The 20,581-nt window shown below is 56.5% G+C and overlaps 1 protein-coding gene across 1 annotated transcript in view; it reads right to left on the reverse strand.

Moving 5' to 3' along the window:
- Positions 1-20,581, reverse strand: part of cdk17 (cyclin dependent kinase 17) — an 85,352-nt gene that overhangs the window by 20,906 nt on the left and 43,865 nt on the right. Inside the window, exons 3-5 of the mRNA XM_064342551.1 lie at positions 15,492-15,656; positions 11,519-11,652; positions 1,234-1,359 (exon numbers count right to left, since the gene is read on the reverse strand). Of these exons, the coding sequence (XP_064198621.1) occupies positions 1,234-1,359; positions 11,519-11,652; positions 15,492-15,656 (425 nt within the window). The remainder of the gene's footprint in view (positions 1-1,233; positions 1,360-11,518; positions 11,653-15,491; positions 15,657-20,581) is intronic.

The raw sequence follows: 20,581 nt of genomic DNA on the forward strand, positions 1-20,581 counted from the left end.
CCGATGACAGCCAGGAACAATAGAACCCGAGAGAAGTCAGAGGCTGCCAATCAAACAGAAAAACCCGCAGGCTACAATGGGAGGGAGGGAGGGAGGGAGGGAGGGAGGGACAAAGGAGAGGAACAGCGGGTGGAGAGACAGGGAGGGGGCGGAGACAGGGAGAAAGCGGCCAATGGGAAAGCCTCTGTAGAAGAGTGTGTACGGTCTCTTGACATATTCATAAATTTTTGTTGTAAATTCTAAACGGCTGCTCTAAACGGAAAAGAGGAACATCGGGCCTCTCCTTCCTCAGGGGCGCACGCGTCGCCCGTCCACTGAACCGTTCGGCAAACCTGATCAAAACAAATGACCCCTTTACCAGCCGTCGTGGCGCACAGGAATAAAGCGGGCCTGTTACGGAGACCGTGTCGCGGGCGGGGGAGACGTGGTCGTCCCTGCGGAGGTGGGACAGCCGTACAGGGGGGAGGAGCGGTGTGAACAGCGCTTCATCGCTTCACGCTGCGCTCCTGGAGGAGGAGCCGCCGCAGGACAGGTCACACGGCGGCGATGCCGTCGGAGGACAGCGGGAGAGAGACGGGAGCGTGATGTCACAGAGCTCTTAGTCACAGAGACGCGGCGCGCACTAGAGCGGCGCAGGCTGTCCCGGTGGAGGACCTTGCGGTTGGACCGACGGCAGGGTTTTCCCCTGGCCGGGGTACGGCGCTGCGTCTGATATGAACAGCCTGCAGGAGCTCCTTTGTCTGCAGGAGCCCGTCTGAACAATGCTGAGTCTGCCAATGTGACAGGCAAAACACAGCAGCAGCCGGAGAGTGTGTGTGTGTGTGTGTGTGTGAGAGAGAGAGAGAGAGAGAGCGATGGAGGGAGGGAGGAATGACTGAATGCCAATGAACTGGTGTGGAGGGAGGGGAAAGAAGGATGGGGGGGTTGCTCTGAGGACATGGGAGAGCAATGGCGGGGGATGATGCAGAGGGCAGGGGGGTGAGGGGGGAATCAGGGACAGAACGGAGGGCAGAGGAGGTGAGGGGGGGAATCAGGGACAGAACGGAGGGCAGAGGAGGTGAGGGGGGGGGAATCAGGGACAGAACGGAGGGCAGAGGGGGTGAGGGGGGGGAATCAGGGACAGAACGGAGGGCAGAGGAGGTGAGGGGGGGGAATCAGGGACAGAACGGAGGGCAGTGGGGGTGAGAGGGTCGGTGATGGTGCAGGTTGGGGGGGGGGGGGGCGCGCACTGACCAGGGACGCCCTGCGGGACCGGCGGCTCAGAGGCTGGTCAAACGGGGGGCTGTTCATCTGCAGCTTCTCCAGGTAGCCGTCCGGTATCCGGATATCAGCCGGCAGAGACAGACGCTTGTTCAGGTCCTGCAACACACAGGAGGGAGGAGCCGGGTTAGAACGGCACACACACATTTACACCACTAACACACACATACACACACACACACACTGAACACACACACACCACAAACACACATACACACACACACACTGAACACACACACACCACTAACACACACATACACACTGCACTGACACACACACGCCACAAACACACACACTGCACTAACACACACACACCACAAACACAAACACACACACACGCTGCACTAACACACTGCACTGTCACAGAGACACAGAGACACAGACACACACACACACTGCACTGACACAGAGACACAGAGACACACACACACACACACTGCACTGACACAGAGACACACACACACACACACACACACACTCAGACAGAGCCCACGCGTTTGGATTATGACGGCAGCCTAACGGACACAAAGACAGGCGCATTCCTGCAGCCGGCCCCAGCAGGCGGCCCTGCTCACACAGCCCAATATGGACGGCCCGGTCCGGCAGGCTCCAGCCCCGCTGCCGGGGAGGATTCTGGGGCATCGGCACGATTGCCCTTTTTTGGCTCTGTCCACACCTGCCCAAACGGCTTGGGTTTCCAAATAAATGAGGACACACTAGATAACAGAACTGAGGGTTCAACAGCATTTTGCTTCACAGGCCAGTTACCTCAAAACCATACCCATCCAGCGCTTGACTGGCAGTATACCGGGGGAAACTGTGATGTTAGGGTCCATATGGCTAACACCCTGTACTGGGGTGAGTGCAGAAAAGCACTCTGGGAAAGCCTCAGTCCCACATCACTGGCTCAAGGTACAGTGGGATGGAGGCAAAACACCCATAATGGTATTTAATCAGATTATATAAAAGGAGAAGCACTCCCTCTTAACACTGCGACAAACCCAAATGATTCCAAAAGCTGAGGTTTCACACAATAATGTGTACAGTGGAGAGGAGAAGAGAGGAGAGGAGAGGAGAGGAGGGAGACGCAGTCATGACTCCACACAAGCATGTGAGCTCCAGAAATAACCAGTCTGCTCCTCCTACACCAGCCGCTGAACCACACAGAGACACAGAGAGAGAGAGCGAGAGAGAGAGAGATCAGGGGAGAGAGGGAGAGACAGGAGAGAGGGAGGGAGGGAGACAGAGGGATAGAGAGAGAGAGAGAGAGAGAGGGAGAGGGAGAGAGAGGGGGAAATGGAATGTGAAGCACCACTGGCAAGATCTGTGGCTTCCCGTCACTAAATGAGGGACAACCAGTGAGACACCTTCTCCATTATGTACACAAGTGTTTTGTTCTTGCTACTGTCCTTATTACAGTTTATCATTAAACTTGTAGGCTGTATGTAGGCTTCCCCTTCCCTGCCTTGTTTGTTTATACTGCCTTTATTCCACTGTATTAATTATGTGTCTTATGTGTCACTGTTAACTGTTCCATTGTTAACTGCTTTGACAATATTGTTTGTATGCAATCATGCCAATAAACCATTACTGAATTGATCTGAGAGTGACAGAGAGAGAGAGATAGAAAGAGAGATTGAGAGAGAGACAGAGAGAGAGAGAGAGAGAGAGAGAGAAAGAGAGAACGAGCGAGAGACAGAGAGGGATGCAGAGGGAAGTGGTCAGACAGAAATCCTACGGCAGGCTGATTCCATGAGGTCTCTCCTTCAGCTTGCCTCACACAGCACCTGACACATACACACACACACACACACACACACACACACACACACACACATATGCACAACAGGGCCATGAGCACAAAGGAATCAAGAGGGTACTGCATCTAACTGATGGAGAAGTGTGTGTGTGTGTGTGTGTGTGATAAGAGATTTTCTCTCACACACACACACACACAAGCGTAAATGCACACCAGCCTGCAGCAGACTGTAGCTGTGGAGGAAGTGGGCCTGCTTGCGGTTAAGCAGAGTACACCATGAACCTGTGTCTGGCCCCCTGGGGGCCTGCCAACACACACACGCGCGCGCGCGCGCGCACACACTTTCCATTCTGCGTGGGCAGCACTCACACACCCAGTGTTCACACTACACACACACACACAGACACACAAGCAGACGATATAGGGCACCCCAATGTAAACTCAACCGTTTTGTGCAGCATTTACACACACACACGCATGCACGCTACGCTACGCTGGAGCTTCTACAGAAGCCACGGTAACCAAAATAAAGCGGCTCACTTTTAGGCATTCGCTCTGGCCTCGGCTGAAGGCTGTCTTCGGCCAATAAACTTACAGGAACTTTGGCCAGGAACTGCATACCTGGACCAGTCAATGCCCCCCTCAAAAACAGAGCTTGGAGCCAGAGAGCCAGCAATCCCACAGTGCACTGCTCAGCAGTGTGAAACAAAGAGCTACTGCCTTTTTAAAAAAACCAAAACATTGACTATGATGCAGGTGCAGCAGAGAATAAACAAGAAGCTAACTGAGGCAACAGTGCATAAACTGTGCACTGTCAGCTCCAACATGAATTTATTTTAAAACACACCGCAGCTCGGTCACAAGTTCCTCTGTGCCCCCTTTAAGAGCGTGCAAAAGCACAGGAGCTGGACCCCTTTTAGGAGCTGGACCCCCTTCAGGAGCTGGACCCCCATTAGGAGCTGGACCCCCATTAGGAGCTGAACCCCCTTTTAGAAGCTGAACCCCCTTCAGGAGCTGGACCCCCATTAGGAGCTGGACCCCCATTAGGAGCTGAACCCCCTTTTAGAAGCTGAACCCCCTTCAGGAGCTGGACCCCCATTAGGCGCGCGCGGCCGCATGGACGTTCTCCCGCCTGCTGCAGGGCACGCCGTTCCGTGGGCGCTTCCTCCGCCCACCTGCTCGGGGTTGCCATGGCGATGCCATGGCCATCTGCATCCGCGGACTTTCCAGCCCCCCCTGTCCGCGGAGCGGCGGGTTGAACGGGGGGGGGCGGGGCAGTGAAAAGGACGCGCCAGGGTGTGGCGCGGGGCTGCTCACGGGGTGGGGGGGGGGGGGCGAGGGTGCTCTGGCGCAGGTGTGCTGATGCGTGACTTTAAAGGCCCTTTAGCTGGGTTTGTTGTGGTGGGGGTTGGGGCGTTCCTCCACGCTGCTGCCATTGGGCCCGTGCATACAGGGGACTCTCCCCACTGCACCACCGAAGCACTGCTGTTTACACAGGATGTGCTGCTCGTGCTTATGAGAGAGAGAGAGAGAATAAGAGAGCGAGAGGGGGAGGGGGGAGAGAGGGAGTCGGAGTGAGCGAGAGGAAGGGAGGCAGGTAGAGAGGAGAGTGAGGGGGATACAGAGGGAGGGAGGAGAAAATGCTCCCGATGCTCCCGCCCTGCCACAGAGCCACGGGGGGGATTAGTGGACTGCAGGTCACGTGCCCCGGGGGGGGGGGTAATCCAGCTAAACCCGCCGCGGTGACACAGCCCAGCCACGTGCGCTCGGCAGAGACACCTGCCGCCCCCAGCCCCGCCCCCCCTCCTCCTGCCCCTCTCTCCTAAACCAGCACCGGGCCTCCAGCCCTACCCTGCCCAGGGAAAAGGGCTCTGTGTGTACCCGTCCCCCCCCGGCTCCCTCTCTGTTCTGAGGGGAAGGGGCTCTGGGTGTGTCCTGTACCCCCCCCCCCCCCCCTGGCTCTGCGGCAGCTGACGAAGCGTGTGGCGCTAGCCTTTATTTAGCGCTGTGAGAACACCCGAGGTGTTTCTCAGCCCCCCATCCCCGGGCCGTCTCCCTCCGAGCGGCGGTGGCGGCGCCGGGGCGAGCGGGAGAGCGAGCGGCGGCGTAAGTACACGCTCAGGAGCGGCGTCTGTGTCAGCGCTGCGGGAAGCGTATGTAGGTCAAACTGCCAGCTCAAGTTTAGCGCGTTTACTTTCTGTGAGCGTGAGCGTGCGTCTTAGCCGCTGCTGCTGCCTCTGTAGGGCAGGGGAGAGAAGCAACAGGAGGTTCGCAGATGGGTGTGTGTGCGTGCGGGCGTGGGCATGTGTGGGTGGATGTGTGTACGTGTGTGTAGACGAGTGCGTGTATGTGCGTGTAGGTGTGCGTTTGTGTGTACAGTCGAGCGTGGGCATGCGTCCGTGCATGTGTGTGTATGTGCATGTACGTGTGTGTATGTGTGCGCTTGTGTGTGTAGTTGAGCGTGCGCATGTGCCTGCGCGCGTGTGTTTGTATGTGCATGTATGTGTGCATGTAGTACGTTTGTGTATGTGCGTGTATGTGTGCGCTTGTGTGTGTAGTTGAGCGTGCGCATGTGTGTTTGTATGTGCATGTATGTGTGCATGTAGTACGTGTGTGTATGTGCGTGTATGTGTGTTTGTGTGTGTACTTGAGCACGCGTATGTGCATGTGCGTCTGTGTGTGTGTGTGTATGTGCATGTATGTGCCTGTACGTGTAGAGCAGATGAATACCAGCTCACACACCACTCCTCACGGCTCCCTCTCAGACCCCGTCTACATGACAAGGCCTGCAGAGACAGAGGAATGTGAGGAGCACTTATCTCAGCACACACAGGCACATGCTCCCTCCCTCAGCCACCTCACTGTCCCACCCTCTAAACCCCGCTCCCTAAGATCTGCCGTCCTGTAGGTGCTCATTTCAACCCTAATCAGGCACACCCGATTCTGCTAATTAGCAGCTCAATGCAGATCTTTCACTGTTGGGTGAGGTGTGGCTTTGTTAGGGTTGGAGTGAAAACCTGCAGGACGGTAGATCTGCAGGAACAGGGACAGGCAGCCTTGGTCTAAACGGTCACACAGGTCAAGCGGAACAGAGTTTTCGTCTTTTAGAAAACGAAACGAAACCACTGCCCTTCCGTTAGGCTGCACCACACCTGCCAGTGCATGGGCAAGGCGCATTACACACGCTCTCCACCAGGGGGCAAAAAGGATCAGGCCTACGCAGCGAGAACCAGAAGCTACGGACCTTAATCCGTCTGCTCAACACAACGGTTCCACTGCTGTGACACCCACCGGGGGGACCATTAGACAGTCACAGAGTTAAGCCAAGTCCAGCTCGACCGTTTCAGCCAACGTTAATAGATTTGTGTGAGCAGGAACATCCCCCTGCTACCTCCATAATATCACAGCACCAGGAGGGCCCAAACGGAGGAGGTGTCTTCACACAGGATTAAGAAAACAGGAAATTTGTAAGTGCCCAGTCACAAGAAGGTCAAGTGAGGGGCATTCTGGGGTGTTACAGGAAGCCTGCTGCTCACCAATCTGTGGCAGGAATGCAAATGGGAACTGGGTGTTTGGAAAGAAGCTCTATTTTAGGTGTTGCTACGCAGGGAGGCCGCCCTGCACCTGCCGCAGGAGGAGCGGGGTCAGCGGCCCCTTCCTCTCCGGATCGAGGCGGAGCGCTTTCGACCCCCGCCGACCCCCGCCGACCCCGCTGCCCTTCCAGAGGCCGGAATTATCGCCGCGGCGTTACGGATTACCATGCCAACGCACCCCCCCACCACCACCACCCCAAACACCCCCCCGTAAAGCCCCCACTGCTCACTGAACGCACACCCTACTCTGCACGGTGGGGAGAGTGGCCCCTGGCCCTCCCTGAGGATGAGGAGCAGGGGGAACGAGGGGTCCTGTGAATGCAGGAGAGCACAGGCTCTGTAGCACAGCCTATCAGACTGCACTGCTGGAGGCCCACAGTGTCTGCGGGTGCGGTTGCCTTTCGACAGGCAGCCAGTTTAGGCCCTTCTCAAGCTGGATTAGTTTCACCGGGGGGAGGCTATGACATTTAAGTGAGCACTGACAGGATGCGTCACTTTAACACAGTATGAATCTGCAATGTTCCGAAATTTAAAAACACCGGAGCGAATTATCTTCTGCGTTTCGCCGAACTCTCATGGTCCTTCAGTAATAGCTAAATCCCCTTTGGATGGACCCTAACGTGCCTACGCAGGGAAAGTGCTCGCCTTGGTTTTTTTCTCACAGATGTGCAGTTAGAGACGTTTTACATAATTGCAGAGGAATTACATAAATCGTTAATCCCGTACAAACAGACCCAACAACGCACGCTGAAAACCTTATTAAAGCACAACAGTACACAGCACTGTAAAACTAAGGCACAGTAAAACTAATACAGCTGGAATGGGGCTTCAGGCCTTTGAAAAGAGGTACGTGCCCAGCCTAAAATCAAGCATTGCTGAAATACAGCAGAAAGCAGTACACTGTGCCCCCCAGGACTGGAGTCCGCCACCCCTGCCCCGTCGTGTCAGCGGGCGGGCGGACGGACGGTAACAGCCGCCCCCCCCCTCCCCCCCCCGAAAAGGCGCGGGGAAAAGGGAAACCGCGATCCCCGGGAGAATTCCGCGGCGTTCCCCGGCACAGGTCAGATCCTCCGGCCTTGTTGTTTGCCGCTGTGGGATGATCCAGATAATAAGGGTTTAAATTAGACGGCGGGATTACAGACCAGCCCCCCCCCCCACCCCAATCCGACGGCAGGGGGCGGCGAGGATTTCGCAACTCGCCGCACATCGCCTCCATAGCGCCACTAACGCGTATAATCACCCGCCAATCACGTTGTTTTTACAAATACAATAACAGCCAGGAAGAGGTATTTACCAAGACTGAGTACTCCTGGCTGCTTGCAATGATAACACAGGAGCTAGAAAGCACCAAGTCACTCTTTCACGGTGAGAAAAATAATAAAATACCATTATTACCGGGCCACTTCTAACGTCCCGAACAGCTGAGAAACAGGTTTTGGCAAAGCCTGCCCCGGGAGGTGAAATTGATGAAGTCAGACAAAGGGCCGTGTCAGAAATATGTCAAGGCCTGAACTGAAGGCATTTTATTATTATTTTTATAACCGCAAGAGCGCCACGTTGTTTTTTCCCCCTCCTCAAAACCGCTACGCTGAAGAGCATCTATTATTTACCGCCATCTTTACCGTGTCCCCAAGCAAGCGCCCGACTCCGCTTCCCTTCACATTAAACATCCTGTGTTTGGGATCTACTCGGCGGTGTGTGGGTAAATATTTAGATTTCCCCCCCCCCCCCCAATCACACCCTCCCGTATGAAAATGAGGGGCGTCGTATTTTCGGACGCCGTGTGAATAATGCGGAGGGCGTTCGCATGTTTGATGGCGAAGCTTCGGCTCGCGGCTCAGGCTTCCGCGCGGCCGCTCTGCGATTGGCTCGCCAGCGGCGCTGAGAACAAACCCCCCCAGATGTGGGAAAGGAGCGCTGGCGGCTCGCTGTGCGGTGCGTTCGGCCGCGGGCTCGGGTTCGGGTTCGGCTCGGTCCCCGCTACACGGAAGGGTTCGGCCCCGTCTTGTGTCACACGCCACCGCTCGAGACAACAAAAGCTTCTTAAACCGCCCCCGCCCCCCCCCCCCTGCCCAGGAGGCACATTTGGGGGCTGTAAGCTGCACCCTCCCCCCTCCCCTGAGACTGCTGTGAGGCGTGGGAGGAGGGGCAGGAGGGGGGAACGGGGGGGCGGAGCCGTCGGCAAGCGTGGGCGTGAATCAGCGAGATTCCCGCGAAGCTCCGTTCGGGAGAAGCGGGCGGGTTGTGTAACGCCTCGGCCAATCACACGCTTCGCCCCCATCCGTGCGATCGCTGCGGTGTTAATCTCCTGCCCCCCCGGCCGCCCCTCCGTCTCCACCCTCCCCAAACACGGCGGGGTCCGGCGCTCCTGCTGCACCCTCAGGACGACTCCTTCCCACAATGCACCTGCAGCATCGCTCATCTTCTCCCCCCTAATACGCAGCGTGTGCGCTCGTTAATCACCAGCTCTAATTAGTCAGGGGTGAGGAGCGCTCATCGATTCGGCTGCCCCGCTCCCGCACCGGCCCCTTTGGGACCGCGTGTCCTCTGTGCAGGACAGAATGTCAGTCCGTTTCTCTGGGCCCGGGTCTGTGCGCTGAAGGGAACGGATCGGTACCCAGTATCACGTTTCACCCAGAATAAGACACGCATGTGGACCGCAAGGGTTGATGACCCCATCGCTCGCTCTGAATGACCTCCGACCTCTCCAGCTGTCCAATCAGCCGCCCTCTCCCTCCCAACCCGATCCCGATGACATAATCCCGCGCGGGCCGGGCTTCACCTTACCTCCCCCAGTACGCTAACGGCAGGAGCGGGGGGGGGGGAGACGGTCGTCAGCGGTAACAGCGACGGGCTCTTTGCGGGCGGTGAGTGAGTGCCCTAATCTCAGTGAAACGAGGTGCGGTCCGAGCCGGAGAGAGCGGCACGGAGAGGACCCGCACACCGGCTGTGAGGCGCCGCTCCCCCATTCGTCACCGCCGTGTTCCGCGGGGGACGCTAAACGGGGCCGCCTCCCCTCCCATTACGGCCCGGAGGATGAACCGCTGCTCACCTACGATCCCATCGATCATCACCGCCAAGCGCGCTGAGCCCTCCCTCCACCTGCACCCCCCTCCCCCCTCTCCTCCCCCCCCCGCCCTGAGTAATCTGGGGAGGGGGGCGGTCCCACACACCAGCGCCATACGGTAATCTGGCCCAATCTTTCACACGCCAGCCGCACGCGTTCATCACGCCCGGTCTGTGCTGGCTGGGAGCCATTTAAACCGGCTGCCTGCCGTTCCACTGAACAGAAGGCGGTTTATCATTCCACCAGGTCAGCCATTTTACCGGTATACCACACCTAACCAGATCCCACCATACCTACACTCTTTACCTGAAACTGAACCAGTTAAGACTCATATTACCCATACTGACTTTTTCTTGTTTTCTTGGATTTACCATGGACCGAGAGGTAATTCTCCAGTTCCATTTTTCATTGTTTATATCTTCATCTGCATTGGACCGCAATGGGACTTAAGTTATTGCTCTTTCTGATGGATTTAACCGCCTCATAAACATCAGCGGCACGCCGGAGCAATTAAGGGAATTTTTGTAAGATGCGAGAGGCTAACGTTCCCCCCCCGAAGAAAACCGGCATCCATCACTCCTCGCGTTTACGAGGCCATTCTTCAAAGGCCCGAACGCAGCCTGGCGCGCAATTAAAATGGCGGCCGCGGGTAATATTTTACCCCTTTGTGCAAAAAGCGCGTCAGAACGCGGGCCGCCAGCGTCCGACACGGCAGCGACGATTCATGAAGACGGGGACGGGCGTCCCGACCGACGGTCGCTCGAGATCTCGGCCCTCCTCGATAAACGGGGGGGGGGGGGCGTGAGGTCTTATCACAAAAAAAGCATGCCGTGTTCTCCGTCTGCTTGTTCCGTTACTGTGGCGGCGAACTGGCAAGCACTCCGCAGCTGATAAAGCGTGTGTGTGTGGCAACAAGGTAACGTTGCTATAAACGCCACATATTCTTTTTTTACAGCTGAAGGTTACAGATTAACCAACACGTATCAAATTTTGTCTACCGACTCCCCGGGTTTATAAAATAAACAGTGACAGTGGCAGACGGGGCGTGCACACGTAGCAGTTAACCCCGCCCTGAAGCATGCTGGGACACACTGAGTGCGTATTCTCAGTATCCGGAGAGAGCGGTGCCGGCGTTGCCGTTCGGCTGTATCTGAAGTGGACGGGCACAGCCGGCCCTAGTGGGGGTCAGGATACCGTCCCGGACTGAAGGACGTGTCACTGAGAACCCGAAGCCGGCGCCAAGGATATGAACCAGCCCCACCGCCCACCGCCGCTTTTTTTGGGATTAGCGGACAGCTCCTGTCACCTGACACAGCTCTGGCAGCGAATCAACAATCGGGGGAGCAGCTGGAACGATCAGCGCCCTCCCTGATTAAGAGGAAATGTCCTGACCTTCTCACGGAGGACCGAACGGCGTCCTAAAAACACGCGAGCCCTTCTGAAGAGCGCGGGCCGGGGTCAACGAGCCCAAGGGCCTCGCCCCTTAGCGGGCTGTCAGCGGGTCGAGCCGCCGCCCCAGTTTAAATATCGGCGGGTTCTAACTGACGCTACATAAGAGCTCCGTTCCTCAGGTCAGAACCCAGCCCCCAGGCTGTGGACGCACGCACACGGCCTGCTGGTCTCAGGCTGGAGAACGGAGACGCGCGGTTGGCTGGAGACTCCAGCTGTGATAAACGGGGGATTCGCCCCAGTCAGCCCAGGACGAAGCTCTCACAGCGCCCTGAAGAGCTGCCAACGCTGGGGACTGCGCAGAGCCTGCTGAGGGGGTGAGGGTGAAAGGAGCTCCCCCTGCTGGAGGACAGGGGAGGGACGGGGGGGGGACGGGGGGGGGGGACTCGCCTCCATGGAGATCCGGCGGTGGACGCGGCTCCTCAGACACACGCCGGTGGGAGACTGGATCTCGTCGGAGGACGTGCCGGACGCCTGGTCGCTCTCCCCGTCCGAGCCCATCTTCAGGTTCTCGTGGACGATGTCTGAGGGGGAGGAGGGAAGAGGAAGAGGATGAGGGAAGAGGAAGAGGAAGAGGATGAGGTCAGAGCAGTACAGAACAGTTTCGTTTTGTTTCATGCTGGATCTCCCCAAACTGTAGTGTTAACAAAAAAAAGTTCATTTGTCTTAATCAACCAGGAAAAACCCAGAGAATCCAAATGAAGGAAAATTCCCCCCGCATCCCAGCGATGAGCTACTGCTGTTCTCCAAGCAGCCAGAAAAAACAGGGTGTGCCAACACAACACACTTCAAACCGTTTCACAATGAGCTGCTCGCTAAATAAGAAAGTGGGAAAAGATGACAGCTGTGGAACGGACAGAACTAAGGCCAGGAGCGCGAGTGTAGACTGTAGACCAGCCCAAGGGCAGAACGGGGGACAGCAGCCGTACAGGGACTGTGTTTCACACAGGGACCAGCGCAGTTAAACACACAGTGAGGACCCTGTTTCACACAGGGACCAGCGCAGTTAAACACACAGTGAGGACCCTGTTTCACACAGGGACCAGCGCAGTTACACACACAGTGAGGACCCTGTTTCACACAGGGACCAGCGCAGTTACACACACAGTGAGGACTTCTCCTGTCTGTACCCAGCAGGGTGACACAGTGAACAGCTCCTGGCGGCCGCTGGCAGGGCTGAATGGGATTTCTGAGGGGTTATATCAGCACTGGAAGCCTTTCCCTGTGTGAGTCTCAGTCTGTTCAAACACACAGGCAGTAATGCGTCTCTGAGCTGAGCTCTGAAAGGGCCCATTCATCTCCATGAGCACGCGCTCGCTCACACACACACACACACACACACACACATACACACACACACACACACACACATGCTCGCTCACACACACACACACACACACACACAGGCCCGCATTCGTGCACACACACACACTCGCTCACACACACACACACACATAGGCCCGCACTCGTGCACACACACAAACATGCACGTACTTGAGAACACACACACACTCTCACTCATACATGCTCGCGCACACACACACACACACACACACACACACACTACACAGACCCATCCCTCTGCACCTCGGATCCTTTCTACGCGTCCTCCACCACAGTAGCTCCTACTTCTCCCCCCACACCCCATACCAATCTCTATTACACCCCTCCGGTCTCAATACATCCCACACCCGTCCAGTACATTGTATTCCTCCCACTCCTCCTCCTCCGCCACCCCCCTGTTCCTACACCTCCACTCCATCTGCGGTCTGTCAGTCCAGGGAGCTCATACAGGGATATTACATAACAGTCTCCAGGCCCAGCCTGCGCTAGTTTACACTTTCATCTCCTCAGTGCGCAGCGTTAGCGTTATTCCAGGCTCCCCCCCCGACGGCAGCGCCAGTTCTGCTGACCCGCCATTCTGCCCGATGCCCCGGGGGGGCGGGGGGCGCTAGCGGGGCTAACGGGGGGGGGGTTAGGCGATCTGGAGTAAACGTGCGGCGGCGGCTGTGAAGTTTCACTGCCGGCCCGGGCCTGTCTCCGACACCTCCTTCCGCCCTCGGCCCCCCCCCCGACAGGAGCCAGGGGCCAGTAAACCGGCCCTGCTAATGGCCCCCCCCCCCTTTCATCTGGCCGCCGTCTCTGAAGAGCCTCCCTCTGACCCCGGGGCCGAGGATTAAACAATTACAGCGCGCCAGCTTCCTCTCCGGCTCGTAAAGACGCCGCCGCGGCCCCCTCCGCCCGCCCCCGCCCAGCGGGGCGCCCCGTCTGGGTTTCATTAGCCTTAACGAGAGGGCTGAGAGCGCGAGGGATCACTTTCACACCCAAAAAAACACCCCCCAGGCCCCCCGCTCGCAAAAAACAGCACGCACCTGCAAACGGCCTTCAAACGCGGCTGTTTTTACAGCCTTCCAACCCACGGGCTGCCCCTGATAAAGTACCCGGAGTGCTATTCACCTAAAGTACTGCTGGTCCTGACGAGCGCCGCAGTGCTCTTCACCCACACCAGCGCTGGTCCTGTCAGGACTATTCGCTCTGCCGCCACGGCAACGCCGCGAGTTTGCGGTGCGATTTCGAGAGCCCGTGCAGCGTTGCTCCAGTTTTCGATTCGTGAACAGATGCGTCTGCTAGTTCCGGAACTTCAGCGCACTTCCATCGCTGGTACGAAAGCACGCATTCTTCTACCCCCGCCCCCACGCCCCACCCCGTCACGTCCAAGTGCTTCTCCGATGGAAGATCAAAGGCGGTCTCTGACCAGCACGCTGCAGTCCCTGCCATCGAACGCAGCTCGTCACACGACGGACGCGGAGGCGGGCGGGGCGGTGTGTTCACGCTGCGTAGCTCCGCAGCCGCTTCGTGACCCACATCAGAAGCGCCGCCGCAGAGTGTCTGCTCTAACGCCCCTCTTTATTTCGGCGAGTCGCGACTCCTCTCTCCTCCGCCGCCGCGTTCGTTCGGGGGGGGGAGAGCAAAAAACTTTGCGGTCGCTCTTCTTCCCAGAATGCAGCAGGGTGTGCACGGGGCTCTTCGGGGGCTCAGGTGGAACTGGGTCAAGGGCACTTCAGTTCCCGGGAAGAGAGGTACGGAGGGAGCGGTGAGCGGACGGAGGGAGCGGTGAGCGGACGGAGGGAGCGGTGAGCGGACGGACGAAAAGGACGGACGGGTTCTAATCAACAGCAAACGAGGCTGAATGAGATGAATGAGCTGGACCACCATTCCGTGCCAGTCTATATTCATGGGGGGGGGAATCATGGTACGCACTTCCTGTACCACAGACGTGAACCATAGAAACCCCTGATCTATTTATTCTAGATCTAATTTCCTGCAGAGGATGAATCACATGATGCTTCCGCTACCATCCATATTTTTACTGCTGATCTTCCAAATTTAGAGGCTGAGCAGGGGGAGAGGAGAAGGGGACAGGGAGGGAGGAGGGACAGGGGATTCGTTTGGGGAGTATGGGAGGGAGAGAGAGATGAGACATGGTATTGTGAAGGACAGCTTCAAGGGGACTAGCCTGAAATGAGAACCCAGGGAGCTCACAGACCTCAGAGCAAAAGACACTTTAATGGTCAGGGGAGACTTACGTTTTAGTATCTAAGACATCTTCCTCAGAGTCAAAAAGGAGGAGAAATGGAGTGACGGTGTGAGAGTGTGAGCATGAGAGGGCAAAAAGTGAAAGGGTGAGAGGGTGAAAGGGTGAGAGGAGTAGTGTGTGAAGGTGATGTGTGAATGTGAGGTGGAAGGGTAGAGAGTGAGTGTTGAAGGGTGGAGAGTGGAGGTGAGAGAGAGCGAGTGTGTGAAAGGGTGAGTGTGAAAGGGTGAGAGGGTGAGAGTGTGAAAGGTGGAGGTGAGAGGGTGAGAGAAGTGAGTTGAAGGTGAGTGTGAAAGGGTGAGAGGTGAGAGTGAGAGGTGAGTGTGAGTGAGAGGTGAAGTGTGAGAGGTAGGAGTGAGTGTGAAGGTGGATGTGAGGGTGAGAGAAAGTGAGAGGGTGAGAGTGTGAGAGGGTGAGAGTGTGAAAGGGTGAAAGGGTGAGAGGGTGAGAGAAAGTGAGAGTGTGAAAGGGTGAGAGGGTGAGAGGGTGAGAGAAAGTGAGTGTGAAAGGGTGAGAGGGTGAGAGAAAGTGAGAGTGTGAAAGGGTGAGAGGGTGAGAGAGAGTGAGTGTGTGAATGGGTGAGAGTGTGAGAGTGTGAGAGGGTGAGAGTGTGAAAGGGTGAGAGGTGAGAGGGTGAGAGAGAGTGAGTGTTTGAAAGAGTGAGAGAGTGAGAGTGTGAGAGTGTGAGAGGGTGAGAGGGTGAGAGTGTGAGAGGGTGAGAGGGTGAGAGTGTGAGAGGGGTGAGAGACTGCGGCGGCGGTGACTCACCCAGCCGGCTGCCGTTGCGGGGCATGGCCATGAAGGAGCCCAGGCTGCCCCCGATGACGCTGTGGGGGCGGCGCAGGGGCGGCTTCTTGAAGGAGCCGGTGTACTGGTGCAGGAAGGAGTGCATGCTGTGGGACGTGGGCGGCCGGCCGTTCCTCACGATGGGCTCTGCAGCGAAACACACAGCCTGTCAATCAACCACCCACCACACAGAGGGGACCAATAACAGCACAGCCACAGTCACACAGCCTGTCAATCAACCGCCCACCGCACAGAGGGGACCAATAACAGCACAGCCTGTCAATCAACCGCCCACCACACAGAGGGGACCAATAACAGCACAGCCACAGTCATACAGCCTGTCAATCAAACCCCACTGCCACAGGGACCAATAACAGCACAGCCTGTCAATCAACCACCCACTGCACACTGGAGACCAATAACAGCACAGCCACAGTCACACAGCCTGTCAATCAAACACCCACTGCACACAGAGGGGACCAATAACAGCACAGCCTGTCAATCAAACACCCACCACACAGAGGAGACCAATAACAGCACAGCCTGTCAATCAACGCCCACTGCACAGAGGGGACCAATAACAGCACAGCCTCAATCACCACAGCCAGGCCAATCACACGCCCACCGCTAACACAGAGGGACCAATACAGCACAGCTGACCCACAATCCATAAGACAGCCTGTCAATCAAACACCCACTGCACACTGGAGACCAATGGCAGCACAGCCTGTCAATCAAACTGTACTACAAATCTGCCGCTACATCAACAGGCACCAACTTACATCAGAATAAAACACTTTACTGATTGCAAGTTATGTTTCCCACTATCCCAGCCCCAGCCATCGACACGCAGGTCCTACGGGGAGTTGAGTCGGGGACATTACATAAATCTCCCACTCCATTAAGCCTCTCAAAAGCGCTTTGCCACCAGTAACTCCAGCTGGACGGAGCAGATAGCCGCTGGGTTTTAATGCTCCAACAGGGGCTACATCCAGCAGCGAGCGTGACACTGCAGCACTTAGAATCCGCCTGCGACCACCACGGGCACACGAGTGTTTCCGGAACTTTCCAGTGCTCTCCGGGGGGGGGGGGGGTTCAACTCAAGCTCCTGTTAGGCAGGGCTGGCCCAGAAAGAGAGGGCCATCACTCTGCTCTGGGTTCCCAAATCCAGGGGGACATGGGCCCTTGGCGGGCCCCCTAGTTTTTGGAGCCGATATTAGCACAGTTAGCGGGCCAGTCCTGGTCTGTTAGAGGGCGGGTGATTGGTCAGCCCGTGCAGATGCTCTCTCAGCGGGCCTGTCCTGGTCTGTTAGAGGGCGGGTGATTGGTCAGCGCGTGCAGATGCTCTCTCAGAGCCAGGAAAGGGTTGGTTTCCTGCGTCACACAAGCTGCTGCAGATCTGAACACCTTTAGCTGTACATCCTTTATTAAATCTACGGAGGGCCAATGCCATTTAAAAGTGTATGCACTGGAATAATGTGCAAATTACTTATTTTAACAGCTACTCTCTTTAAATTAAACCAAGCGCTCAGTAACTGCTGATTTCATCTACATCCTTATGCCTACACCGCTCCTTCCAATGCCCAAGGGAAAACAAAAACGAATGTTAATATAACGCCGTATGAGCAGACGCAGAATTTAATATAGATGCCCACTAAAATTCATCCAAAGCAATCGTTAGGACAAAACACAAACCTTGCAGCAAAATATTAGCCATCATATGCAAAAGGTATAGTGCAGCAACAGATGCTAGTTCACCTTTCTTAGTTATTTTATTATCACTCCCTTGGCAAAGAGAACGAGGAAGGAGGGAAGAGAGAGAGGGAGGGAGAGAGAGAGGCAGCACAGAGAGAGGGAGGGAGAGAGAGAGAGGGAACAGGAAGCACAGAGGGAGGAGAGAGAGAGAGAGAGAGAGAGAACAGGAAGCACAGAGAGAGAGAGAGAGAGAGGAGAGGGAACAGGAAGCACAGAGAGAGGGAGGGAGAGAGGGAGAGAGAGAGAGAGAGTGAACAGGAAGCACAGAGAGGGGAGAGAGAGAGAGAGAGAGAGAGAGAGAGAGGGAACAGGAAGCACAGAGAGGGGAGAGAGAGAGAGAAGGAACAGAGCCAGAGAGAGAGAGAGAGAGAGAGAGAGAGGGAACAGGAAGCACAGAGGGAGATGCCTTCAGAGCGAGGAGAGAAAACCGAGGCAGAACGGTAACGCCATGGAAACGCCTAAGAGCTCAGGAGCAAACACCATGGCAACGGCAGTGCCAAGCGCTGCTGCAGAAAATGCCAACTCCTGCCTTTAACCGGCCCTGGCAGGCCGTGTGCACGTTAGCGAGCCGCGTGTGTGTTAGCAGGCCGTGTGCACGTTAGCGATAGCGAGCCGTGTGCGCGTTAGCAGGCCGCGTGCGCATTAGCGTTAGCGAGCCGTGTGCGCATTAGCGTTAGCGAGCCGTGTGCGCGTTAGCAGGCCGCGTGTGCGTTAGCAGGCCGCGTGCGCATTAGCGTTAGCGAGCCGTGTGCGCATTAGCAGGCCGTGTGTACGTTAGCAGGCCGTGTGCGCATTAGCGTTAGCGAGCCGCGTGTACATTAGCGAGCCGCGTGTGCGTTAGTGAGCCTGTACGGGTGGGCGGGCGCTGCCGTCAGTTTGATGGCGCTCGTGTGTCTCTGGGGGTAGGCCTTTGCACTGTACGGTGACCGCGTGACCAGGAGTCGGGCTAACCAAGAATAACTGACAACAGCTGCGGGGTCCACTACCACTCTAGGCCCTCTTGGCTCCTCCAATGTAAACAGAAGCATGTCACGCGCTAGAAGGTTCCGCTCGTGGCCCGGTTCTTCCGTGAGCGCTGAACAGGCCCGCTGCGCCGGAGTCCGCCAGGAGAAGCGGGTCGTTTCTGAAGTGGGTCGCTCCCGTCTGACAGGTTGAGGGGGACACTCGAACCCTCTTCACGCCTCCTAATCTCATCTGACCCAGGAACGAGAGCCGCAGGTGAGCTGAAGAGATACTTAACCAGAGCTGGGAGGAGGCACTGATACGGCGCAGATATGGTACAGGTACGGCACAGGTACGGCACAGGTATGGCACAGGTACAGCACAGGTGCAAATTCGGATTACCCTGTTTCCTTCCCCTCTTCAACCGCATGGAACTTCCACAGTCAAATACTGTGCTCTGATTTGCATGGGGATGTGGGTGAAGTTTTTCGCTTTGCTGATATAAAACCGAACCACCGCGTCGCTCGGTCGCGCCGGGACGCTGCGCTCGGGCCGAGCCCCCCCCCCCCGCTGGAATGTCCGGCCGTTCGGCGAGAGGGCGTGACCGAAACGAGATCGGGCGGGCTGATTGGACGACGACGAGGCAGCCCAGCGCGTCTGACCACTGAGGACGAAGGGCTGGGAAAGTCCAGAGAAGTCCGACGCCACAGACTGCGCTCTGCAGACGGAACTGGGCAAACTTCAGAGAGGACTAAGGATTAGTAAACTGGAGCAGCGATATGCAAATCTTCAGAAATCACCTGGCAGCACCCTCCAGCTAACCCACAGCAGGCCCAGAAAGAGGCTCAGAACTACAGACACGATTAATTAAATCTTACTCAACATTTAAAAAACAACACATTCAGGTGACAGCTAACAGACATGACGGGGGACAGAGTCTTACACGGCAACACGCCCTCTGAGTCAACAGGCCTCAGTAACTCCAGCTGTTTCCTTCTGAGCAAGACGAAGCTGGCGCTTTTGGTTTCACTTCGCTCGTCTGCCGCAAAACCTCCAGCACCTTCCGGGCAAGCCTTTCGGTTCTCGCTCTAGAAAGCAGCGGGGCTGAAGCGAAACCGGTGAGACGGGGGCGGTCGCGGTCGCGGACTCAGCCGCGCGGACGCTGCAGTGCGCTCACCGCGAGAGAGAGAGGGCCCAAGGCCAGGCGATAAGCCTGTGTGTGGCGGTTCGTTATCGAAACCTGCAAGTGTTTCCCAACGTTCAGAGGCGGGCCAAGTAGCGATCCCAGTTCCCGCTTCTGTCCCGCTTACAAATTATTACTGGCCACGGCTTACAGGTGCATGAGCCACAAACTCTCAACGCCCTTAACGCCTTGTTAAGGTGTGAGATCACACGTACATGATTAGAATGGTCTTAACTGAACATTCTAATGCTAATGAAACAATCACTAGTGGAGGTTCAAAGTAAGGGAGTTCCAGAACACTGACTCAGAATTCTGAAAAAACATTCCAAAAAACCTACCCTTCCAAGTTCCTCATTTGCAAGTCTCTACCTGCTGACTACCACAGCTTCCCAACACAGTCTTACAACACAAGAACAACAACATGTCCAATCTGTCAGCAGCGTGCATTCCCTAAAAATGGAGATGTTATGCCTGTCATCTGAAGAATAAAAGCTTTTCATGGAGGAAATATGGTACTGTACAGCAGCCAACTGGAATGTAACAGGCCTATGTCTGACTACTGGAGGGAAAAATGGTTCATTTTGCAGCCAAATAAGCTAACACTACATGAATTTGCTGCCACCAGGACTGCTGTATGAATCAATGATATGCCTTTCAAGTTAAACTTAATATTGGGCCATTACTAACAGCACACGAGCAAAATATCTCAGATTTTTTCGACCTGATGAGCTCGACCACTGAGCTGACCTCATACTGAGAACACAAGAACCGCAGAGGAAGAACAAAGCCTTCCTTCTGGAGAACCATACACTGGAGAATTCCTCCTTCTCCTCGTGGGGTCCTTTCGGGGTTTTGGCTGAGAGGCGGGTGTCCTGTGCTATGCCTGTGCCTGCTTGGAGGAGGAACACCTGCCGACACCTGCCCTGCCCTTCTCTCCTTGACCCCCTCTGCACCGCCCCCCCTCCCGCCCCCCCGTCCCCGCTGAGGAGCACGGACCCTCACGCGGTTCCAGCGCCGGCTCCAGCTCCCACGGGGTCTTGTTAACGGCGCTGTTTGTTTGTCTCGGGTAATTTCCGCCTCAGACCCCGCTCTGCTCCGTAACCCCCGGGGGGGGGGGAGGAGGAGGAGGGGCGGGGGGGCGGGGGGGTCGTGCTAAACCGCCAGTGTGGAGGGAGGCCAGGAGGCCCCAGGG

The sequence above is a fragment of the Anguilla rostrata genome, chromosome 7 (assembly GCF_018555375.3).
Source record: "Anguilla rostrata isolate EN2019 chromosome 7, ASM1855537v3, whole genome shotgun sequence".
Taxonomy (NCBI): Eukaryota; Metazoa; Chordata; class Actinopteri; order Anguilliformes; family Anguillidae; genus Anguilla; species Anguilla rostrata.